This window comes from Tamandua tetradactyla, chromosome 8, assembly GCF_023851605.1.
Source record: "Tamandua tetradactyla isolate mTamTet1 chromosome 8, mTamTet1.pri, whole genome shotgun sequence".
Lineage (NCBI taxonomy): Eukaryota > Metazoa > Chordata > Mammalia > Pilosa > Myrmecophagidae > Tamandua > Tamandua tetradactyla.
The window spans coordinates 121,299,935-121,318,350 of NC_135334.1; the positions used below are offsets into that span (position 1 = coordinate 121,299,935).

General features: G+C 57.9%; 1 protein-coding gene across 5 annotated transcripts in view; it reads left to right on the forward strand.

The window, feature by feature from the left end:
• The window catches only part of CD82 (CD82 molecule), a 49,512-nt gene extending 32,059 nt beyond the window's left edge, over nucleotides 1-17,453 (forward strand). For all 5 annotated transcript variants that reach the window (XM_077114469.1, XM_077114468.1, XM_077114467.1 and 2 more), the window contains exons 4-10: nucleotides 3-75; nucleotides 3,172-3,296; nucleotides 3,449-3,523; nucleotides 13,006-13,107; nucleotides 15,714-15,917; nucleotides 16,168-16,251; nucleotides 16,533-17,453. In XM_077114469.1, the coding sequence (XP_076970584.1) occupies nucleotides 3-75; nucleotides 3,172-3,296; nucleotides 3,449-3,523; nucleotides 13,006-13,107; nucleotides 15,714-15,917; nucleotides 16,168-16,251; nucleotides 16,533-16,610 (741 nt within the window). In that variant the 3' untranslated portion in view covers nucleotides 16,611-17,453. The remainder of the gene's footprint in view (nucleotides 1-2; nucleotides 76-3,171; nucleotides 3,297-3,448; nucleotides 3,524-13,005; nucleotides 13,108-15,713; nucleotides 15,918-16,167; nucleotides 16,252-16,532) is intronic.
• The last annotated feature ends 963 nt before the right edge of the window (nucleotides 17,454-18,416 follow it).

The following is an 18,416-nucleotide window of genomic DNA, read 5'->3' on the forward strand; positions in this document are numbered from 1 at the left end:
AGATCCTGGGTGCCGTGATCCTGGGCTTCGGGGTGTGGATCGTGGCCGACAAGAGTAGTTTCATCTCCGTGCTGCGTAAGGGTGCTTGCGCTGGAGGGGGGATGGGCAGCGGGCAGGCCCCCCCACCATGGCTCAGCCTCAGCGCCCACCAGTTTGCCAGCTGACCTTGGGGCCTTGCCCGGTCCTCCTGCTGACCACAACACCACGGGGCCCTCTACAGGGGGTTCCGGAAGGAATTTTCTCTCCCACCCCAAAACAAAGCAACCTTGTCTCGAGAACACTGGGGGATGAGAAAGGCTGATTTTCCCATCCCGGCCCCTTCCCTTGGCTGTGACCTTGAGCGAGCCTCTTATGTTCTCTGTCCACTGGCCTGTTGAGCACGGGTGGGCATTGCTGTCTCTCCTCCCCAAGCCAGGGAGTGAGGGGAAGGAGCCGGGAAGGTAGATTGTCCGGTGTCGAAAGGGCTCTGCATGTGCCATGCACCAGCCAGCTGGGTGGGTCCCTGCATGGACAAGGAAGGCGCCAAGAGCGCTGGGTGCCAGGCGCGGTGCCCATCATTCCACCCGTGCAAATGGCCTTAACCCCGCAACACCCTGTGAGGAAGCGTCATCACGTTCCTGCCTCACAGATGGAAAACCCGAGGCTGGGGGACAGTAAGCCCCGTGCTCAAGTTCACGCAGTCAGTGGGAGATGTGGGGCTGGAGCCCCCCAGGCTGCTCAGGCTGAACCATGGGTTAGAAGCTCCTGGGAAGGTGCCCCTGGGTTTCAGGCAGGACCCCTCTGGGTCTACTCAGTCTCTTCCAGGAAGTCTTCTAGGTTTGCTGCGTGGGGTGGGGGAGGGGCACGGCAGAGAGCCCCAGGGAACAGAGTGGTGCCCCCCCCTTCATTAAGTTGTCCCTGGGTCACTTCCCCCTTCCCACAGCTGCCCGAGGCAACGTATTTGGGCCCGGGCTCATGACAGCTGCTTGATTTGCGTAAAACGGAACCAGGCTGGGCCACACCTGTCACCCTGGCCCCCGGGGGCCTGCCCCCTGGAAGAGGCTGGAAGCAGGTGATGCCTCTGTCCAGCCGCAGCCCGGGTGGACTGCCTCCCACTGCGGGGCTGGGGACCAAACCCCGGGTTTCCTGCCTCTGCCTGGTGCCCCCTGCTCTTCCAACCCGGGGGCACTGCTGTCGGCCCTGGCTGAGCCCAGGCCCCCAGGCTCCCTGCTTTCTGGGCTGTGGCCACGAGCAGCAGGCCCTGTGCCAAGGGCAAAGTCCGGCACCCAAGCTGTTGCATTTCTGCCCTCCGTGCCCCACCCAGGGCTCTAGGGTTGGGGGTTGGGGGTGGGGGGCCTCTGGCCACTTCTCCAGCCTCCTGCCTGGTGGGTCTGAGAATCTGGAGCTGGCCAGGCTTGGTGGCGCTGCCTAGATGCCCCGGGGGGTGTTGGGGGGGGCTGCTTTTTACAAATACCAGGGCTCTGTCCCCACCCTCACCCTTATCGGCCTGAGTGCTGATAATTTTTAAAAGCTTCCCAGTGATTCCACAGGCAGCTGGCATTCAGAAACATTCATCCACTAGTTGGGTAAACTGAGGCTCAAAGAGGCGAAAAGGACTTGCTTAGGGTCCTCAGTCTCTTCACCTACTATGTACTGGGCCATGCACTCGGTTTCCCCCTTTACCTAGTTGGAGCCTCACGTGTCCACGGGACTGGTACTGTTACCCCCATTTTATAGAGAGAAAATCATGGCCCAGAGAGGTGAAGGAACTTGCCCGGGACACACAGCTAGAAGGTGGGGGCCTTGAGCCTATACGCTTAACCTTGAACCACAGATCTCTGCTGCTTGCCGTGCCTTGGCACCTTAGTGAGTGGCACTGGTGCTGGGGTTAAGAGCACAGATACTGGAGCCAGGCTGCTGGGATGCAAATCCCTGCCATTCTGGTGGCTGAGCTGTGCTATGCTGGGCAAGTGACCTCAGCTGTCCCTCTGCTCCTCTTCTGTAAAATGGAGCTGATGATGAACACGCCATACAGAGTTACTGCAAGACATTAAATGAGTCCATATCCAAAAGGAGTTCAGAACGGCTCCTGGGGACTAGCAAACCCCATATAAGTAATTGTTAAATAAAATTGTTATATAAAATGTGATCCTTCTAACAGCTTTATGAAGTGAGACTTCCTAGACATGTGTTAGAGGGACCGAGGGAGAGGCCCAGCCGTGGCCCCCGCGGGGTCAGGGTGTGCTGGCAGCAGTGCTGGGCTTAGAATCCACATCTCTCAGCCCCTGTCCCTTTCAGTTTGGCTACTTCCTCTCTGCCATGCTGGTCCCTGTGAGTCCCAGCAAGAGAGAAGGGAACTTCCTGCCATTTACAGTAGGTGGGCTGCCCCAGCATGTGTGCCTGCCCCTGCCGGGCACCTCGGTGCTCTCGTAGCTTCTCTGACCCTCAGGGAACTTTCGGAGTGACCAGGATGTGAATTGTACCCTCGTAGGGCTGCTGTGAAAACTAAGCAGGAGAATTCGGACAAAAGGCTGGCATGCAGGGGATTTCCAGGCAGCGCAGTTCCTTCTGGGAGGAGTTGTTAGAACAGAAGCCCAGGGAGTGTGGACAAGTGAAATCTGACCGCCTCTCCCCGTGCTGGCGATTGCTGAGGGGCTGGGAAGGAGGTGGGGCTGGGTGCCAGGAGGCCTGCACTCAGCCAGTAGGGACTCGCCGCGGCTTCCCCAGGGCTCCAGCCCCATCCGGCACCCCGAGAGTGGCAGTGTGTAGGTCAGGGCTGTTCTGACTGCAGGAGGTGGAGCAGACCACAGGCCTTCTCTCCTGCCCACTTCCAGCCCTGTGCACCCGTCGTTAAGGATGCCGACACCCTTGGTGGCCACAATGGGGTCCTCAGACTCTCCCAGGGCCCCAGCCAGGCCTGTGTACTCCCTTGGGGAGCATGCTGAACCTGGGGTGCTCCCAGGAGAGCTTCGGTCCAGCTGCAGTGGACCTGGAGGGGGTGAGGGAGCAGGTTCCTTGTTGGGTGGTGAGTGGTCAGCAGGGAGATGTGGCTGAGCCCAATACCCCGACTCCAAGGAGGGGCTCAGGGTACACTCCGAAGGCATTGGGCCCTCCCCTGTGTCCATATTTGGTTAAGGGGGCCAGCTGGGCCCGAGCAGACACCCTTCTCTCCACCCCTGCTGCCCCCTGCAGAGACCTCATCCAGCTCACTCAACAGGGCGGCTTACGTCTTCATGGGCGTGGGGGCGGTCACCACACTCATGGGCTTCCTGGGCTGCGTCGGCGCCATCAGAGAGGTCCGCTGCCTGCTGGGGCTGGTGAGTCCAGGCCTTCTGGGGCCGCCCACCCAGCCGCCTCCTGCTGGGGCTGAGCACTGCCCTGGGCCGGGCGTGGGAGGGGATCCTGAGGGGCTGGGATGCGTCCCCCTGGTGGGGCCCCACGGCTGACTCTACCTGTTCTGCATCCCCAGTACTTTGCTTTCCTCCTCCTGATCCTCATCGCCCAGGTGGCTGCTGGGGCCCTCTTCTACTTCAGAATGGACGAGGTGAGCACACACACATGCACACGTGCAGTCCTGGGGCTGGGCAGACAAGGTGAGTACACGCACACATGCACACGTGCAGTCCTGGGGCTGGGCAGACAAGGTGAGTACACGCACACGTGCACACACGTGCAGTCCTGGGGCTGGGCAGACAAGGTGAGTGCACTACACATGCACACGTGCAGTCCTGGGGCTGGGCAGACAAGGTGAGTGCACTACACATGCGTACACGAGCAGTCCTGGGGCTGGGCAGACAAGGTGAGTGCACTACACATGCGTACACGAGCAGTCCTGGGGCTGGGCGGACAAGGTGAGTACACGCACACGTGCACACGTGCAGTCCTGGGGCTGGGCGGACAAGGTGAGCACATGCACACGTGCGCACACATGTGCAGTCCTGGGGCTGGGCGGACAAGGTGAGTACACGCACACGTGCACACATGTACAGTCCTGGGGCTGGGCGGACAAGGTGAGCACACTCGCGGGTACACACATGCACACCTGGGGCTGGGTGGGCCACATGGACTGTTGGGCCTGGGGTTGGGAGACAGACAAGAAGCTTCTTGACTGTCACAGACAAACACAGTAGGGGACAGAGGCCACTAACCAGACCTGTTCCTTGCGATCGAGTGGTGGAATATTGGAGAAGGCAGAGTGTGAGGGTGCAGTGGCTGCCTGGGCCTGAATCTCACTTCTTTTCCCACCACTTTCTGCCTGTGAGGCCCTGGGCAAGCTGCTTGCCTCTCTGTGCCTCAGTTTTACCACCTGTGCAACGGGGACAGAATGGAACTTAACTCTTGGGACTGTAGAAAGGATTCAGTGAGATTATCTTTATAAAATGCTTAGCAGAGAGTATGTAGTATAATGAGCACTTGACAAATGTTAGTTTTCCTTGTTATTAAGCATTAGATCCATGCTGCTTATCTACAGATGAGGCAAGGAGACTGATAATAAAAACTTTAGTCCAGAATAAGAGAGAAGGCTTTCAGCTTCAAAGAGTAGAGAATCAGACTCACTGTGACTAAAACCCTTAGGACTTCTGTTGTTAACTTAACCAGAGGGCAGGTTTGGAAGCTCAGAGACCCAGGCTCTGACTGTCTGCTCTGCAGCTTTGCCATGATGCCTCTTCCGCATCATGCCACTCACCTCCTGGGCACAGGATGGCTGCTGCAGTGCCAGGCACAGCGTCTGTGCTGTTGTGGTCAGAAAAAGGGGAAAGGGACACTACCAGGCTAGCCACGGCCATCCCTTTGATCAGAAAAGCAAGCCCGCCAACAGACTTTCCAGACAGAGCATCCCTGGTTTCAGGGGAAGCTGAGGAAGCAAGTGTCCTGCTTTTGGACTCTAAAGACAGAGGCTCAAGAGAGAGGAGCCAGGAGTGGTGGTTGGGTGAATCAGACAATTGTGACTGTCAAGTTACCATTTATGGAGCACCTTCTGTGTGCACATGGCATCTTCTAGACGCTTTACGTAATTACCTTGTCCTCACAAAGGCCCTTCAGTGTGAGTGTTGTGTTGATAGCTGGGCATCAGATGTTTGGGGAGACGGATAACAACGATGGTATCGATAGCAGTAACTGTCACCCCATGATCCCTGCAGCGATCACACACCACATTCTGAGTACTGTTGGTCACGTTGCATTGGTTCTTTCCCTTATCCTCTCCGTGCCCTTTCAGGGTCATGTAAGAGTCCCCATCCTGCAGTGGAGTGGGTGAGGGCTCACGGCTGGCCAGTGTGAAATCCCAGGCTCCCTGATTCCGAGTCCTGGGGACCCTGCCTCCCTCCAGTGCTACACACTCTCATCTGCTGATAGGTGGACAGACAGCCAGGTGGGCTCTGAGCAGACAGAGACACAAAGACTTCTTTCCTCATTCTTCCTGTATCTTACCACTTGAAGGTCAAGTTGTCCCAGATCCCCCTTGGAAGGAGGCTGAGTAAAAACATTACAACATCAACAAATAAGAGTTAATAGAACATAGAACAAGTCCAGCACTAATTGCTTCACACACACTACATTTAATTATTTGTTCCTCACGACAGTCTGATGAGGTCAGTACTGTTATCCTCATTTTCAGTTGTGGAAGCTGAAGCACAGAGAGGCTAAGCAACTTGCCCAAGATCACACAGCTGTTAAGTGGCAGAGCCAGGATTTGAACCCATGCACCCTAGTGTCTGAATTCACGCTGATGAGCTTTTCATTGTGGTGGTTCCTACTTGAATTTGGTTTACTTATTTCTACTCCATGTCCACTATTTCCTGGGAGAATTGGAGTCACCTCTCAAAAATGAGAGATCAGGGCGGGCCATGGTGGCTCAGCAGGCAAGAATGCTTGCCTGCCATGCCAGAGGACCCGGGTTCACTTCCTGGTGCCTGCCCATGTGAAAAAAAAAAAAAAAAAAAAAAAAGATCAGATCCTACATTAAGAGAGAAGACCATTGTTCCTGAATCCAGGAGATAATATAGATCCTCAAGCTTCCTGGCAGCCAAAGTAAAAGGAGAAACAGTAAATTACATTGTTGAAAAGAAGCTTGATTGGCTATCAGAGAGGAAGCCAGGGGTTAGGAGAAGGACTCTTCTTTCTCAGTAAAAGGGTTGTGGGGTCAGATCTTCCTTTCTGCCCCTGCAGCACCTGGGGTTTCTCGGGGGGGGCTCAGACAGTGATACATTATAATCGGGGTGGATAAGACCAGGCCCTTGTGAGTTTCTCTGACTCGGAAGCTGGCCATGTCTGGGGGGGTCTCAGGCAGTGCAGCCTCTCACCCTTGGTGTGTTTTACCATCTATAGTAACACAGGCAGCCATCTGTCGGGTGCTGACCACGTGCCAGGAGCTGAACTTTACACACATCTCAGTTTTGCAACTACTGCTCAGTTTGAGAAACTGAGGCCCAGAAAAGTGAAGTGACTTTTGGCTATGGTCACATGGCTGGGAGCAGAGATCTCCGTCCTGCTGCCTCTGACCCAAGGCCCATGCTCTAAAATCTCTGTCCGAGAGGAGCCAGGCTCCAGAGGAGTCCCCCAGCCGCAGAGCCCGGCGTGCTAGAGAGTCAGGACTCCTGCCTCCGGCCCAGGCTCTGTCCTCTGCACCCCGCTACCTCCCCTTGGGCTCCCCTGCGGCCCCCAGGCCCACCTCACCTTGGCCCACCCCCTTTTCTGGAAGGCAGGGGGAAGTTTCTGGGATTTGCTGGGAGAGTTCTGGCGCCACTATATCGCCCGAGTTGAAATGAACAATTTATTTTTTCTTTTCCCAGCGCGTTATAAATTTCAGGGGAAGATAAACATGCCCTTGGGAGTGTTTAATCCTGTAGATGAGGCCCAGCTGGGGATGCAGGGCTTGTCTGAGCCTGGAGGGAAAAGGCCTTTTGGAAGGAGTTGAGCTGGTCATTTGCCCACCCTCCGGGCCTCCCGTGCAGGGACAGGATGAGTCCCGGGCGGGCTCACCGAGCGGGCCTCCGGGCTGCCATGTGTCCCTCCCTCCCTGCTGCCCCGGAAGTTGCTGCTCCCTGGGAAGGAGCACCGCGGGGCAGGCTGTGGGACGTCCTGAGCCCTGGATTCCGCTTCTGTGAATCGGAATAAACCCAGTAGGCGCAGCCCCCCGCGCCCAGGGTGGACGTGAGCATAAACTGTGATGCTTTTAGAAAGCAGTGAGGTGGCCAAGGACCTTCACTTCAGAACCAGGTTGCCTTCTTTGGAACCCTGCTCGGAGACCCTGGGCAGGTTACAGAGCCTCTCTGTGCCTCAGTTTCCTCATCTGCCAAATGATACAAGGGTCCACTGCCCGTTATTTGCAGTTCTGAAATTTAAAAACAACGACAACGAAAAACTTTGAAAACCAAAAATATCATTTGCAACTCATTTGACGATAAAATCAGACCTGCCTGGAAGGCTATTTACAGGCTGTTTACCCCACTCAGTGTATACCCCAGGAAATATGAATGGGAAGGATGGTGGGGTGCTGCCCCAGGGCCCTGGGGGTGTGCCTTCCTGTCCCCCCCTTCCTGGACTCGAGCACTTCCCACTGTCCCCTGGAGCTCTGAGGTGAGGCCTTCCGACGCGGGTCGGGCGTGCAGCAGCATCCAGACTGGAGCAGGTATTTGCCGGAATCGTTGCTGGTGGTTATTCTCACTGTCACCATTATTAACTTCACTGAAATGCCTGCGAGGGCGCGGGGCACGGCAGCTGCTCCTGTCGCCATCAGTCACTGCGAGCACGAGCTCGAGCACGAGCTGTGGGAACCAGGATAGGCAGGCGAAGGTCAGTCCTTCTGGCAGTTTCCGCCTCTGCTTGTTAGCCAGCTTCTGTTTAGTGGACAGAGCCCAGGTCTGGTACGCAGGAGACCTGTGCTCTGGGGTGGCCTCAACCACTTTGCTGTGTGGCCTTGGACAAGTGGCCCAGCCTCTCTCAGCCTCGGGTGACCTCTCCAGCCACTCCCGTCTTTGACACACTGGCATCCTGGCTTGTTCCAGGCAGAGGGGGATGAGTGGGACGTGGGTTTAGTATGAGAGATTTTCTGTGATGCTCTTGGTGCCGGGTTAGGCTGCTCTCGCAGGCCGTGCGGCTAATCCAACATCCCGGGGAGGTGAGTGCATTGAGGCTCTAGAGCTTATACGAGGAGTGTGAAGACACACGTGGAGGTGCAGGAGCAGGAGGCCCAGGGCCTGGGAGCTTGGAGGGGAAGAGGTTCAGATGGCTGCATGGGAGCCGGCGGGCAGGGGTAGAGAGGCATGGCCTGGGCATGATGGCTGGAGGGTTGCTCGGGAGAACTGCAATTCCCCTTCTCCTGCCCTTTCCCACCCAAGGAGCCCAAAATAACCGTGTGCACATGCCCTGCTGGCCTAGGGAGGGAAACCTGTTTCTAGAGGACAACGCGTCCCTCTGGGCAACATCTGGTTGCAGCAATGGAAACTTCCCGATCCACTGACCTACTTTTTACAGGCTTGGGACAGGGAAAGGTGACCTTTTGGGAAGGGAAAAGAAGGTACCCATGCTGTCTATGGACAGTGATCTCCCCGTGGAGGAAATGTGAGTGTCCAGGCCCCTGCTGGCGCTCAGCTCTGGGCGGGGCTCCCTGGTGGGTGGGGGACAGTTACAGACGCAGGTCCTGCCCTCAAGGAGCTTACAGTTGGGGACCTGGCTGGGCCCCCTGCTAATTCCAGGGTAGCTGATTATGTGGATTGCAGCCAGGACAGCAAAGGGTCTTCAGTTCCCTGCAAGGCCAAGGGGACAAAGCCTCAGAGCTGCTGTCTCTGCATTGCAGCATCTCCTGTAGGGACCCAGGCAAGAAGGCGGAAAGATGTGGGCTCATCATACTGCATTTGGGGTGCCTTGCTGTTGGGTGATTTGACCTGCTAGAGTAAAGAGCATGGAGAGGTGTGGACTACAGCCCACACAGTGGTCAGAGAAGCCGGGAAATTACCCTGGAGAGGAGAGGGACAAATAGAGACATCTGGTCTCAGATATCTGAGAGATATTTGTCCTAGGAGAGAGGGATTTGGTTTGTGTTGAGTGGTCCCAGCTGGGACTGGAGTTTGGAGGTGGGCAGGGAGGATGCAAATTAATACAAATGGGTAGCAGTTATTTAGGCCCAACTTAAAACAAATTGCTTTGTATGGCGAGTTCCCAAACCTAGAATATGCTGTTGTGTGAGGTAATGAGCTTCCCATCATCGGAAGCATCTAAAAGCCTGGGAAAGCATGGGAAGGAGTGTCACATTTGGCTGATGTGCTGAACTCCCAGGTCTCTTCTACTCTTGACTCTCTGTGCAATGTCAGTGCAAGGTGAGGTTAAAGCATAGCATTGGGGTGAGGGGATAAGTAGAGGGGCCCCAGGATAGTGGGATCCCAGGTCAGGGGGGTGGCGGGGAGTGGCTTGCCAGGGCTGAGTTTGCAGGGCTCAGGAGCTGCACAGATCAGTGTCGCTAGCTGTGCGATCTGGAGCAAGTTGTTGCAACTCTCTGAGCCTCTGTTCCCTCTTCTGGGCAGAACCAGGGCTGATTTCATAGGTGTGCATCTGTGCAATTGCCCCTAGAAGGATCCTGTTTTTGGTTTGCCCTGATGCCACTGTCCTGAAATTCTTTATTATTTTTAAACAAGGAGCCCCACTTTTCCATTTTGCATGAGGGTCCATGAAATATGAGCCTGTCCTAGGTAGAACTCTTCAATGTATGTGACAGTAACCCAACAGAAGCTGGCCTGAGCTTGCTAGAGGCCGAGCTGGATCTCGGCTTCCAGAAGCTACCATCAGGCCTCTGTCTCTCTCGTCCCTCAGCCCAGTGGAGCCTGGTGGGTGCCTCGGTGGCTATGGCTCTCATCCGCTAGCTTAGTGGTGGGCCAGCCCGGGTCACGTACCCACCCCTGAGCTGCTCGCTGGGTCAGGGCACAGGGGCACTGAGTAGCCGGCCTGTGTCTCAGGCCCACCCATGGGTACAAGGGGGCTTCTGGTGGTCCCCCCCCCAGAAGGTAAGGAAGTGCGGTTCAAGACAGGGCAGTGGGTACAAGGCAAGCAAAAACAGCAGAGGGCCCTGCAAGGGTGAGATGAGATCAGGAACCTCTCTCTGCTTTCCCTCCCTGCTGTTTCTTGGGAATTGTCCCGTTGCCCGGGCGACCTCCCTCAGCTCCCAGCGAGGCCTCCAGGGAGGTGGGATCCCAAGATGCTGGCTCTTTGGCCACAGGCCCTCTGGGGGCCCCCCACTCTGGGCTGGAGGACAATGCGGTGTTTCCGTGGAAACCACCCAGCCTCAGTGGAAACCACCCAGCCTCTGTCTCTTTCTCATTTCAGTGGGCTGGGTGGGAAACAGGGAAGTCAGGGCTGCCGTGGAGCCTGCAGGGCAGGTATAAATAGCCTGAGGTCGGTGGGGAGGGCGGATGGGGAAGGATGTTGGGGAGGAAGTCCCCATTCAGATACTCTGGGGACCTCCCTCCTTTCCATACCCCAAGGGCCCTTGGTTCTCTGGGGCTCAGAGGTGAAACAGAGATGGTAAGGGCAGAAAGACCCAAGATCTGCAGGAGAGCAGTCCCAGCTGTGTGACTTGGGCAAACCACATACCTTCTCTGAGCCCCCAGAACTGTCCTGACCTTCTGCACAGAATGCCGTTAGAGCTTAATGGGTCAAAACATGGGTTCTGGAATCAAACGAGCCTGGGTCCACATTTCAGTATTGCCCCATGTTGGCTGTGTGACCTGGAATGAGTTAACTAACCTCTCTGGACTTCATTTTCTGTACCTCTGGGAGCCTTGGCTAGGTCTGCTGTGATGATCTCATTGAGATGGTGCGTTAAAAAACCCAGGGCCAGGGTGGGCCATGATGGCTTAGTGGCAGAGTTCTTGCCTGCCATGCCGGAGACCTGGGTTCAATTCCCGGTGCCTGCCCATGCAAAAAAAAAAAAAAAAAAAAAAAATGGTAAAAAGTTTTGGGCCACGGTGGCTCAGCAGGCAAGAATGCTTGCCTGCCATGCCAGAGGACCCGGGTTCGATTCCTGGTGCCTACCCATGTAAAAGAAAAAAAAAAAAAAAAAAACCCAGGGCCTGGTACATAAAAAAAAACTTTGAGAAAAGTTAATCACTATTAATATTATTGTGATGTAAAGCTCCATATGAATGAAAAGGAAAAAAAAAAGCTCAAGCTGAGGGCTGTCTTGAGAGGGAGAAGTGCACAGTGGTCACTGGACGGGGCTGGCTGCAAGGGAGGCGGGTCTCCCAGGTCTGTAGGGAGTGGGGCCTGGAGCTGGGCTGGAGCCCCCTGGAGGGTGTGGGCTCTCTGAGCACAGCATCCGAGGGGCAGGGGGGAGGCTCAGGCTGCCTGCGGGTGGGGGGAGGCAGCCCCACTCTCAGGGTCTCCTGGGAGCCAGGCTCTGAAACCTCCTGCCTGGGAGCACCTGCCCACGTCTCCCAATTCCTCTTTCTCAGGAACGGCTTAGGGGGTGGGGGTTGGTGAGTGACCTTTCCACGCGTGTGCGCCTCAGGGCAGAGGCGCCACCTGCCCTCCGCTCCCCTGGCTGATTTGGGGTTTGCAAAGTTTTGTTCCTGAAAAACTGCCGTGTGTGGGGTCCTCTCTTTTCTACGCCCAAATGGGAGGCCTTTGGGGCTGAAACTTTTGATACTTAGACCCCTTGTCTGCCTTCTTTGTAAATCAGCATTTTCTCCATGGAGTTAGATAAAAACAGGTGTTTGGGGGGGCACTGGTGGTTCAGCGGTGGAATTATCGCTCGCCATGCTGGAGACCTGGCTTCGATTCCCTGCCCCCGTCCTCCCCCCAACCAAAATAAAAATTCAGTGAATGGTGCTGCAATAATGGGATAGGCACGTGGAAAAAGAATGAAATGTGACCCATACAGCATCAATAAAAAAGCATTTCTTTTCTACCTCAACCAGGCGTCCGGAAGCCCTGCGCACCCCAGGCCGTGGTTGGATGTGGGTTTTAGGGAGCCCCGGGTCAGGCAGCCAGGTCATAGCGAGGTGCCTAAGCACGTCCTCCTGCCGCACCCCGAACATGCACTGCTTGTGGGAGTTGGACATGCACTGCTCGTGGGGGTTGGACATGCACTGCTCGTGGGGGTTGGGTGGTGCTGGCCCCTGTGGGGGCGGGGCGTGCTGGAGGACTGCCGGACACAGGGGCGATGCTGAGGGCACAGCCTGGGGCTCAGGTCTCCTCTGGGTCCCCCCGCAGTGCCCGGGGCTGTTCCGAAGCCCCGCCCTGCCCTGTGGAAGAAGGCAGTAGAGCCTGCCTCTCCCCTGCCCCTCCTCTGGGCAGGGTGCCCTGGTCCTCGCCTTGTGGGCTGGCCCGGGGCCTGGAGGCCCACTGGTTCCGCGCGTCCTTCAGGTGTGTGTTCTTATCAATGTGTGACACACCCACTCCGGCTGGCCTTCGCTCTGGCCCCTGGGGCTCGCAGGGCCCCTGCCCCCATGGAGCTGGCATTCTAACAAGGCGAGAAACCAAAAAATACCCTGAAAACAATGGGGCAAATAATCTCTGGAGAAGGAGGGCTTGGGGTGGGGAGCGGGAGTGGAGAAGGGCTGGTATTTGGGGCGTGGTCCAGGAATGTGGTTCCCAGCAGGTGGCATTTGAGCAGAGCCCTGAAGGAAGTGAGGGGTGCCATGTCTGTATCTTGGGAAAAAGCCTTCCAGGCAGAGGGCGCTGCATGTGCAGAGGCCCTGAGGCAGGAGCTTGCCTAGCCTGGAGAGAGCAGAGAGGTCAGCAAGCACGGGAAGTGAGGTCTGGGCAGAGAGGAGCCAGGCCAGGTAGGGTCTTCTAGGCCATTGAGAGGACGCTGGGAGGCCTGAGAGGGGTGGGAGGCCGCTGGCGCAGGGGGGCGTGGTATTCAGCTGGAGAATGGCAGGATGATTCATGTCCAGAGGGCCCCGGAGCCGCTGCGTGTGGAGAGGGGTGGTTGCCTCTGCCTGCATGCACCCCAGAGTTGTTGGGAGGCTGGCTGAATCAGCGCAACCTGGGTTCCAGGAGATCTGACCACGGGCCTTGCTTTCCCTGCAGGTGAAGCAGGAGATGGGTGATATCGTGTCCAAGCTCATCAAGAACTACAACGCCAGCAGTGACGACAGGCTGCAGGAGGCCTGGGACTACGTGCAGGCGCAGGTGAGGGCGCGTCCCGGCCCACCCGGGCTGTCCGGTCTGGGGCTCTCCTGCCCTCGTGAGCGGACAGCGGCGCGCAGGTACGGGAGTGTGGATGTCAGCGCGTGTCTGCTGGCGGGGGCTCCTGAGCAGCCCCCTCCCTGGCACCACAACCAACCCCGCGCCTTGCTCGGGGCGTGGGGTCTCACAGGCAGCTCCTGACCCTTTCCACCCTAGGCCAGGGGTGAGGGGCGGGAGCCCCACCCTGGGCATTAAGAAACGGGCTCCAAGGCTGAGTAGCGGCTAGAAGACGGGGTGCAGGGCACCTGTCAGGCAGGGACTCTGGGGCGGAGGGAACTTTCTAGCCAAATCTTGATCTGGGTGGTGGTTACGCCTGGACAGACGTAGGTGAAAACCCACCAGGCTGAGCTCTGCAGGTGTGTATGCCTCGTGCCTTCTGCCTTAGTTCAGAGAGTGACAAACAGACTGAGTAACTGACTGACAGTCAAGCTGACGGATGGACGGACAGGTGGACTGACTGACCAGCTCCTGACCTGTCTTGATGGTGGACCAACCATCTCACCCACATATCCATCTCGACGTGTGGGTGTCAGTTCCCTTCTCGTGGTCCCAGGTGCTGTGTGCCCTTGGCCAGGACCCACCTTTTCTGGGCCACCTCCTCCTTGCTCCCATGAGAGCAGCGGGCACGCGGGCACTGCAGACCTGCTGGCACCAGCCACCTGGAATGGGGACGGCTGCGGGGTTTGGTGGGGGGCGGGGATGGAAGAGAGAGCGTGGCTCTGAGGTACCAGGACAGTTTGGACATTGGAGAGGAAGCTGGGTCCAGGAGACAGGGGCCCGACCGTCCTCTGGGCTGTGAGCAGGGGCAGGCTGTCCCGGCCTGGGGGCCTCACTGGCTGCTCCGGAGGGATGAGAGGAGCACAGGTAGGGATGGGGCTGCATCGCTGGAGGTCTCCTGCCCGCTGGAGAGGTTATTGTCACACCTTCATTTGGGTCATAATAACTGAGACCCTTTGCTAGGTCAGCAAGGGATGAACAAGTGCCACCCTTCAAGGAGTCTGGAGGACAGGGGGTCCCTCTGCTGATTGAGGGGTGGCAAGAGGACTCCGCCGCGGGCACGGCCTCCAGATGGTTCTGACATCTGCGTGGGCAGTGGTGCAGATGGCACACTGGGGCCGGGCTCCCAGGGGCTGACTCTGCCTCTTCTAGCCAGGGCTTCTCCCAGCCTCAGTTTCCTTCTCTATAAAATGGGGCTACTGGTCCATGCCCGTGTGCAGTCGAGTCTGTAAAGCACCATTACGTGGCCCACGGGTGGCGATGTCTTATCCCCATGCACGGCCACGGAGACACGGGGATGGAGGCTCGTGCAGACCATGGCGGCGTGTGAGGGGTGGGTGTGGGGCTGGAGAGGAGGGCTCTGCCGCTGCTGTGCACCGGAAGCTGCCAGCTGTCTCCTTGCGCGGGGCCCTGCAGACCGGGCGGGCCCCAGGCTGACCTCGGGGAAGGGAAAAACGGACAGTGGGTTAGGAACACTGCCCGGCGCGTGCTCCTGGGCGTGCTCGGCGCGCCCCCTGCTGGCCGCGGGTCTGGACGCATCACCCCGCGCGAGAGAAGCAGGCGGGGAACCCACCTCTCCCATTCGGCGCCGAGGCTCGCAGCGCCCGCCTGCGGTCCGCTGGAGTCTTCCAGGAGTGGGATACGGCTGCTGTATCCCACTCTCCAGGTGATGAAATTGAGGCTCGGAGAAGTGCAGCGGATTGTCTGTGCATGAGGCAGGGCCAGGATTTTTAACACCCAGGACTGCTCGCCTTCCAGGGCGTTTCCAGCACAGGCCCGGCCCCTGGGGCCCCAGTCCCGCTCTGCCGAGGGCTCCTGTGTCAGAAATACAAGCCCGGGAAACTCCTTTTAGCATGTGCAGCCCAGGAAGACTTTTCTCCATGCCCCTGCTCCCCACCCCCAAACATTTTCTCCTCTAAAAAACAGAATTGCCCTTGTCTCCTTTTTCACTTTGGCAACCAGGAAGCTCAGAGTCAGATTGCAACTCGAGGAGGCGCTCAGCAGCTAAAAGTGGCATTTACTGAGCTCTCCCCATGCCTTCCCCACCTGGGCTGGATGCCTCGCCTGCCTCTTTCCGTAGGCACTAATGGCCCTGCAGGCTAGGAGCCTTTCAAGGCTGGGAACCTTTCCTGTGTTATGCAGGTGAGGAGGTTGAGGTCAGTGCCTCGGCCAGGGTCACTCAGCTGGGAGGTGGCAGAGCTGGAATTAGGGCCCCACGGCCTGACCCCCAATCCCACATTCTTAGCCATGTGTCCTCTGCCCTCCTCGTGCAACTGTGTTCCGACTTCCAGCCTGTGCTTCCCTCCTGCTCTGCTTTGTGCCCTCTCTTCCTGCTGTGTTGACAGTCTGTGGCCCATGTTTCCAGAGGCCCCTTCATTTCCCTGCGGCTTACAGAAGCCACAGTGAGCCCTGAACTCCGACCCTGGAGGCTCCACTGGGGCCCGAGGGTCCTGGAAGTGGCGGATCCGAGCCTCAGTCCCAGGGAGGCCTAACCCCCGTGCCATGGGGGCAGCGGGCAGTGGGTACGAGCAGCCTGGCCCCTCTTTGCCTAGATGAAGTGCTGCGGCTGGGTCAGCTCCTACAACTGGACGGACAACGCCGAGCTCATGAGCCGCCCCAATGTCACCTACCCCTGCTCTTGCAAGATGAGAGAGGACAAGGACAGCGGCCCCCCCGTGATGACGGGCTTCTGCGAGGTCCCCAGGAACAGGACCCAGAGTGGCAACAGCCCCGAGGACTGGCCTGTGTACCCTGAGGTGGGTGGGGTGGGCGGGGCGGGCGCTCGGGCCCCGGGGCTCCGACGGGTCCTTCCTGCACTTGGTTGTTCCCTCCTTTGATTCTCCTGTGCTTTCGTCCACTTCTGCCCACCTGCTTCATTCGGGGAGCCCACGGCACCCCTGGGCGGGCCCCTTAGGCCACAAGTGGCCCCCTTGGTGCCAGCGTGTGCTGGCGTGTGTTGGCGTGTGCTGGCGTGGTGTGGCTCACTGTGGCCGTGTGTCCCCGCAGGGCTGCGTGGAGAAGGTGCAGGCATGGCTGCGGGAGAACCTGAGCGTCATCCTGGGCACGTGTGTGGGCGTCGCTGTCATCGAGGTCTGCGTCCCTTCCCGTGGCACCCCCTGCGGCAGGCCTGGGTGCTGACCTTGTGCGGGGTGGCCGGGAGGCACACGTCAAACGTCTGTCCTGTCCAGCTTAACATCTGGGTGTTGACTGGCTGGCGAGATGCTTCTCCACTGCCTTGCAAGGCTGGGGCCCCCGGGGCTGGGCTGGGGGCTGGGCTGGGGGCCGGGCTGGGTCCCCTGGGGACTGGGCTGGGGGCCGGGCTGGGTCCCCGGGGGCTGGTCACCTCCACCTGACTCTCCTCTCCTCGACAGCTCCTGGGGATGCTCCTGTCCATCTGCCTGTGCCGGCACATCCATTCTGAAGACTACAGCAAGGTCCCCAAGTACTAATGAGTCCCTGTCCCCCCTGCTCCAGGCCCGTGCCCCTGTCACTGCCTCCCTCGCCCTCCTCTCCTGTGCTGGCTGAAAGTAGGGCTTTCTAGGGCCTGGACCCCTCTGCCGGCCTTGCTCAGAGCCCTGGGCTCTGGCCGCTCGACCCCCTGCCCACCAGGGCACACTGAGGACCCAGAGAAATTGCTCCCTGCAGTGTCCCTGCCCTGTTCTGGGTGGGCTGGATTTCCACCTGTCCTTGAGGCCGTGTGTACTGTAGGGCCATGCATATTTAAAACTCAGAGTGGGTGGGGGTAGGGCTTGAGTGAGACGTGCTGGGCTGTCAGGGCTCTGCCCACTGCGTGGGTGCACTTTTTTTTTTCTGCTAAGACGCTCGTGTCTTTGGTTTTCACATTTTTATTGAAGGGAGTGGGAGAGGGTGGGCTTTATTTACCTGACATTAGGGGGCAGCAGCTCTTCCCCTGGCCTGGCCGAACCTGCTCAGGCAGCCCAGATGAGCCTGGGCCGAGCTGTGGGGGCAGGACCTCGGGGGTCCTGCCTGCCTGAGGGGGTCTGGATGTGCTCCGGGCGGCTTAGTGAGGGGAGGGCACTGGCCGGCCGCATGCTCTCCAGGACCGTGAGCTGTCCAGGGAGGGAGGAGGGAGGCCACTTTCTCCTGGAGAGGCTGGACCAGCTTTTCTGCACCAGCAGGCCACTGCCCACTGCCCATCTCCAACCCCCCAGGGAAGTGGGGGTGGGTGAAGCTGTGCCTTGTAGGGGAAATGGGGAGTGGGCTCTGCGTGCAGAGATCTATAAAACATGCTCAAGATCGAAAGACTATTAAAGAGGATTTGTAATAACCCAGCCTGCCATGGTGGAGATGCTGCTTCTTGGAGAGACCGTGGGCGCCTGGGGAGGGGTCAGGAGGAAGTGGCTGGGTGTGCTGGAAAGAGGGCCAGGCCACCCTGCTGCTGTCCCCCAGGGGCCGGGGGGCCCGTGGTGGCGTCTCTGGCGCCCACTCAGCCTGGTGCACGTGGGTCATGACGGGTAGGCTCCGGGCCGCCTGCCTGGCAACCCGGGCGCTGGAGTTTGATCTGTGTGTTGAGACAGGCGCAGACCTCTGGGCTCCTGCTCCCGAGACGAGGTTCCGGCGCCTCCGGGAGACACACTAAAGCGGCAGGTGGGGCTGGCGGGGAAGCCCGGGGCAAGCGTGGCCTGTCTTTTTAGAGCATCTGGGTTTTTTTTTTTTGGTAAACACTTGCAGAAGGAAACATTTTTATATTAAAGAAATATGATGAAAAAGATGTGCAGAGTTCAGGGGACTTTTGAAGAGGAAATATGAGACTTTTAAAACATTTTTAATTGTAAATATACATATATACTAAGCAAAGAAAGAGAAAAGCAATAGTTTTCAAAGTATAGTTCTGTACGTAGTCACAGAACAGATCCCAGAGTTTGTCACAGGCTACCATTCCATTATCTCACATTTTTCCTTCTAGCTGCTCTGAAACCCTGGAGGCCAGAAGGGATATTAATATAGTGATTCGGCAGCCATGCTCATCTGCTAAATCCCATTTTCTCTGCTATGCCACCTCCTCCTTTAATTCCTCTCCCAGTCTACAGGGACCTTTGAGGAATACCTGTTGTGACTTTTCATGTTGAGAAGGGACGTCCACACTGAAGGATGGGGGTGTAAGTAATTGATAATCCTGGAGAGGCTGGTCCCTCTGGGCTTCAGGATTTATCTGACCCAGGAACTCTCTGGGGTTACGGGTTCTGGGGAGGCACACCTAGCGTATGAAACCTTTACAGAGTCTCGGTTTGAGC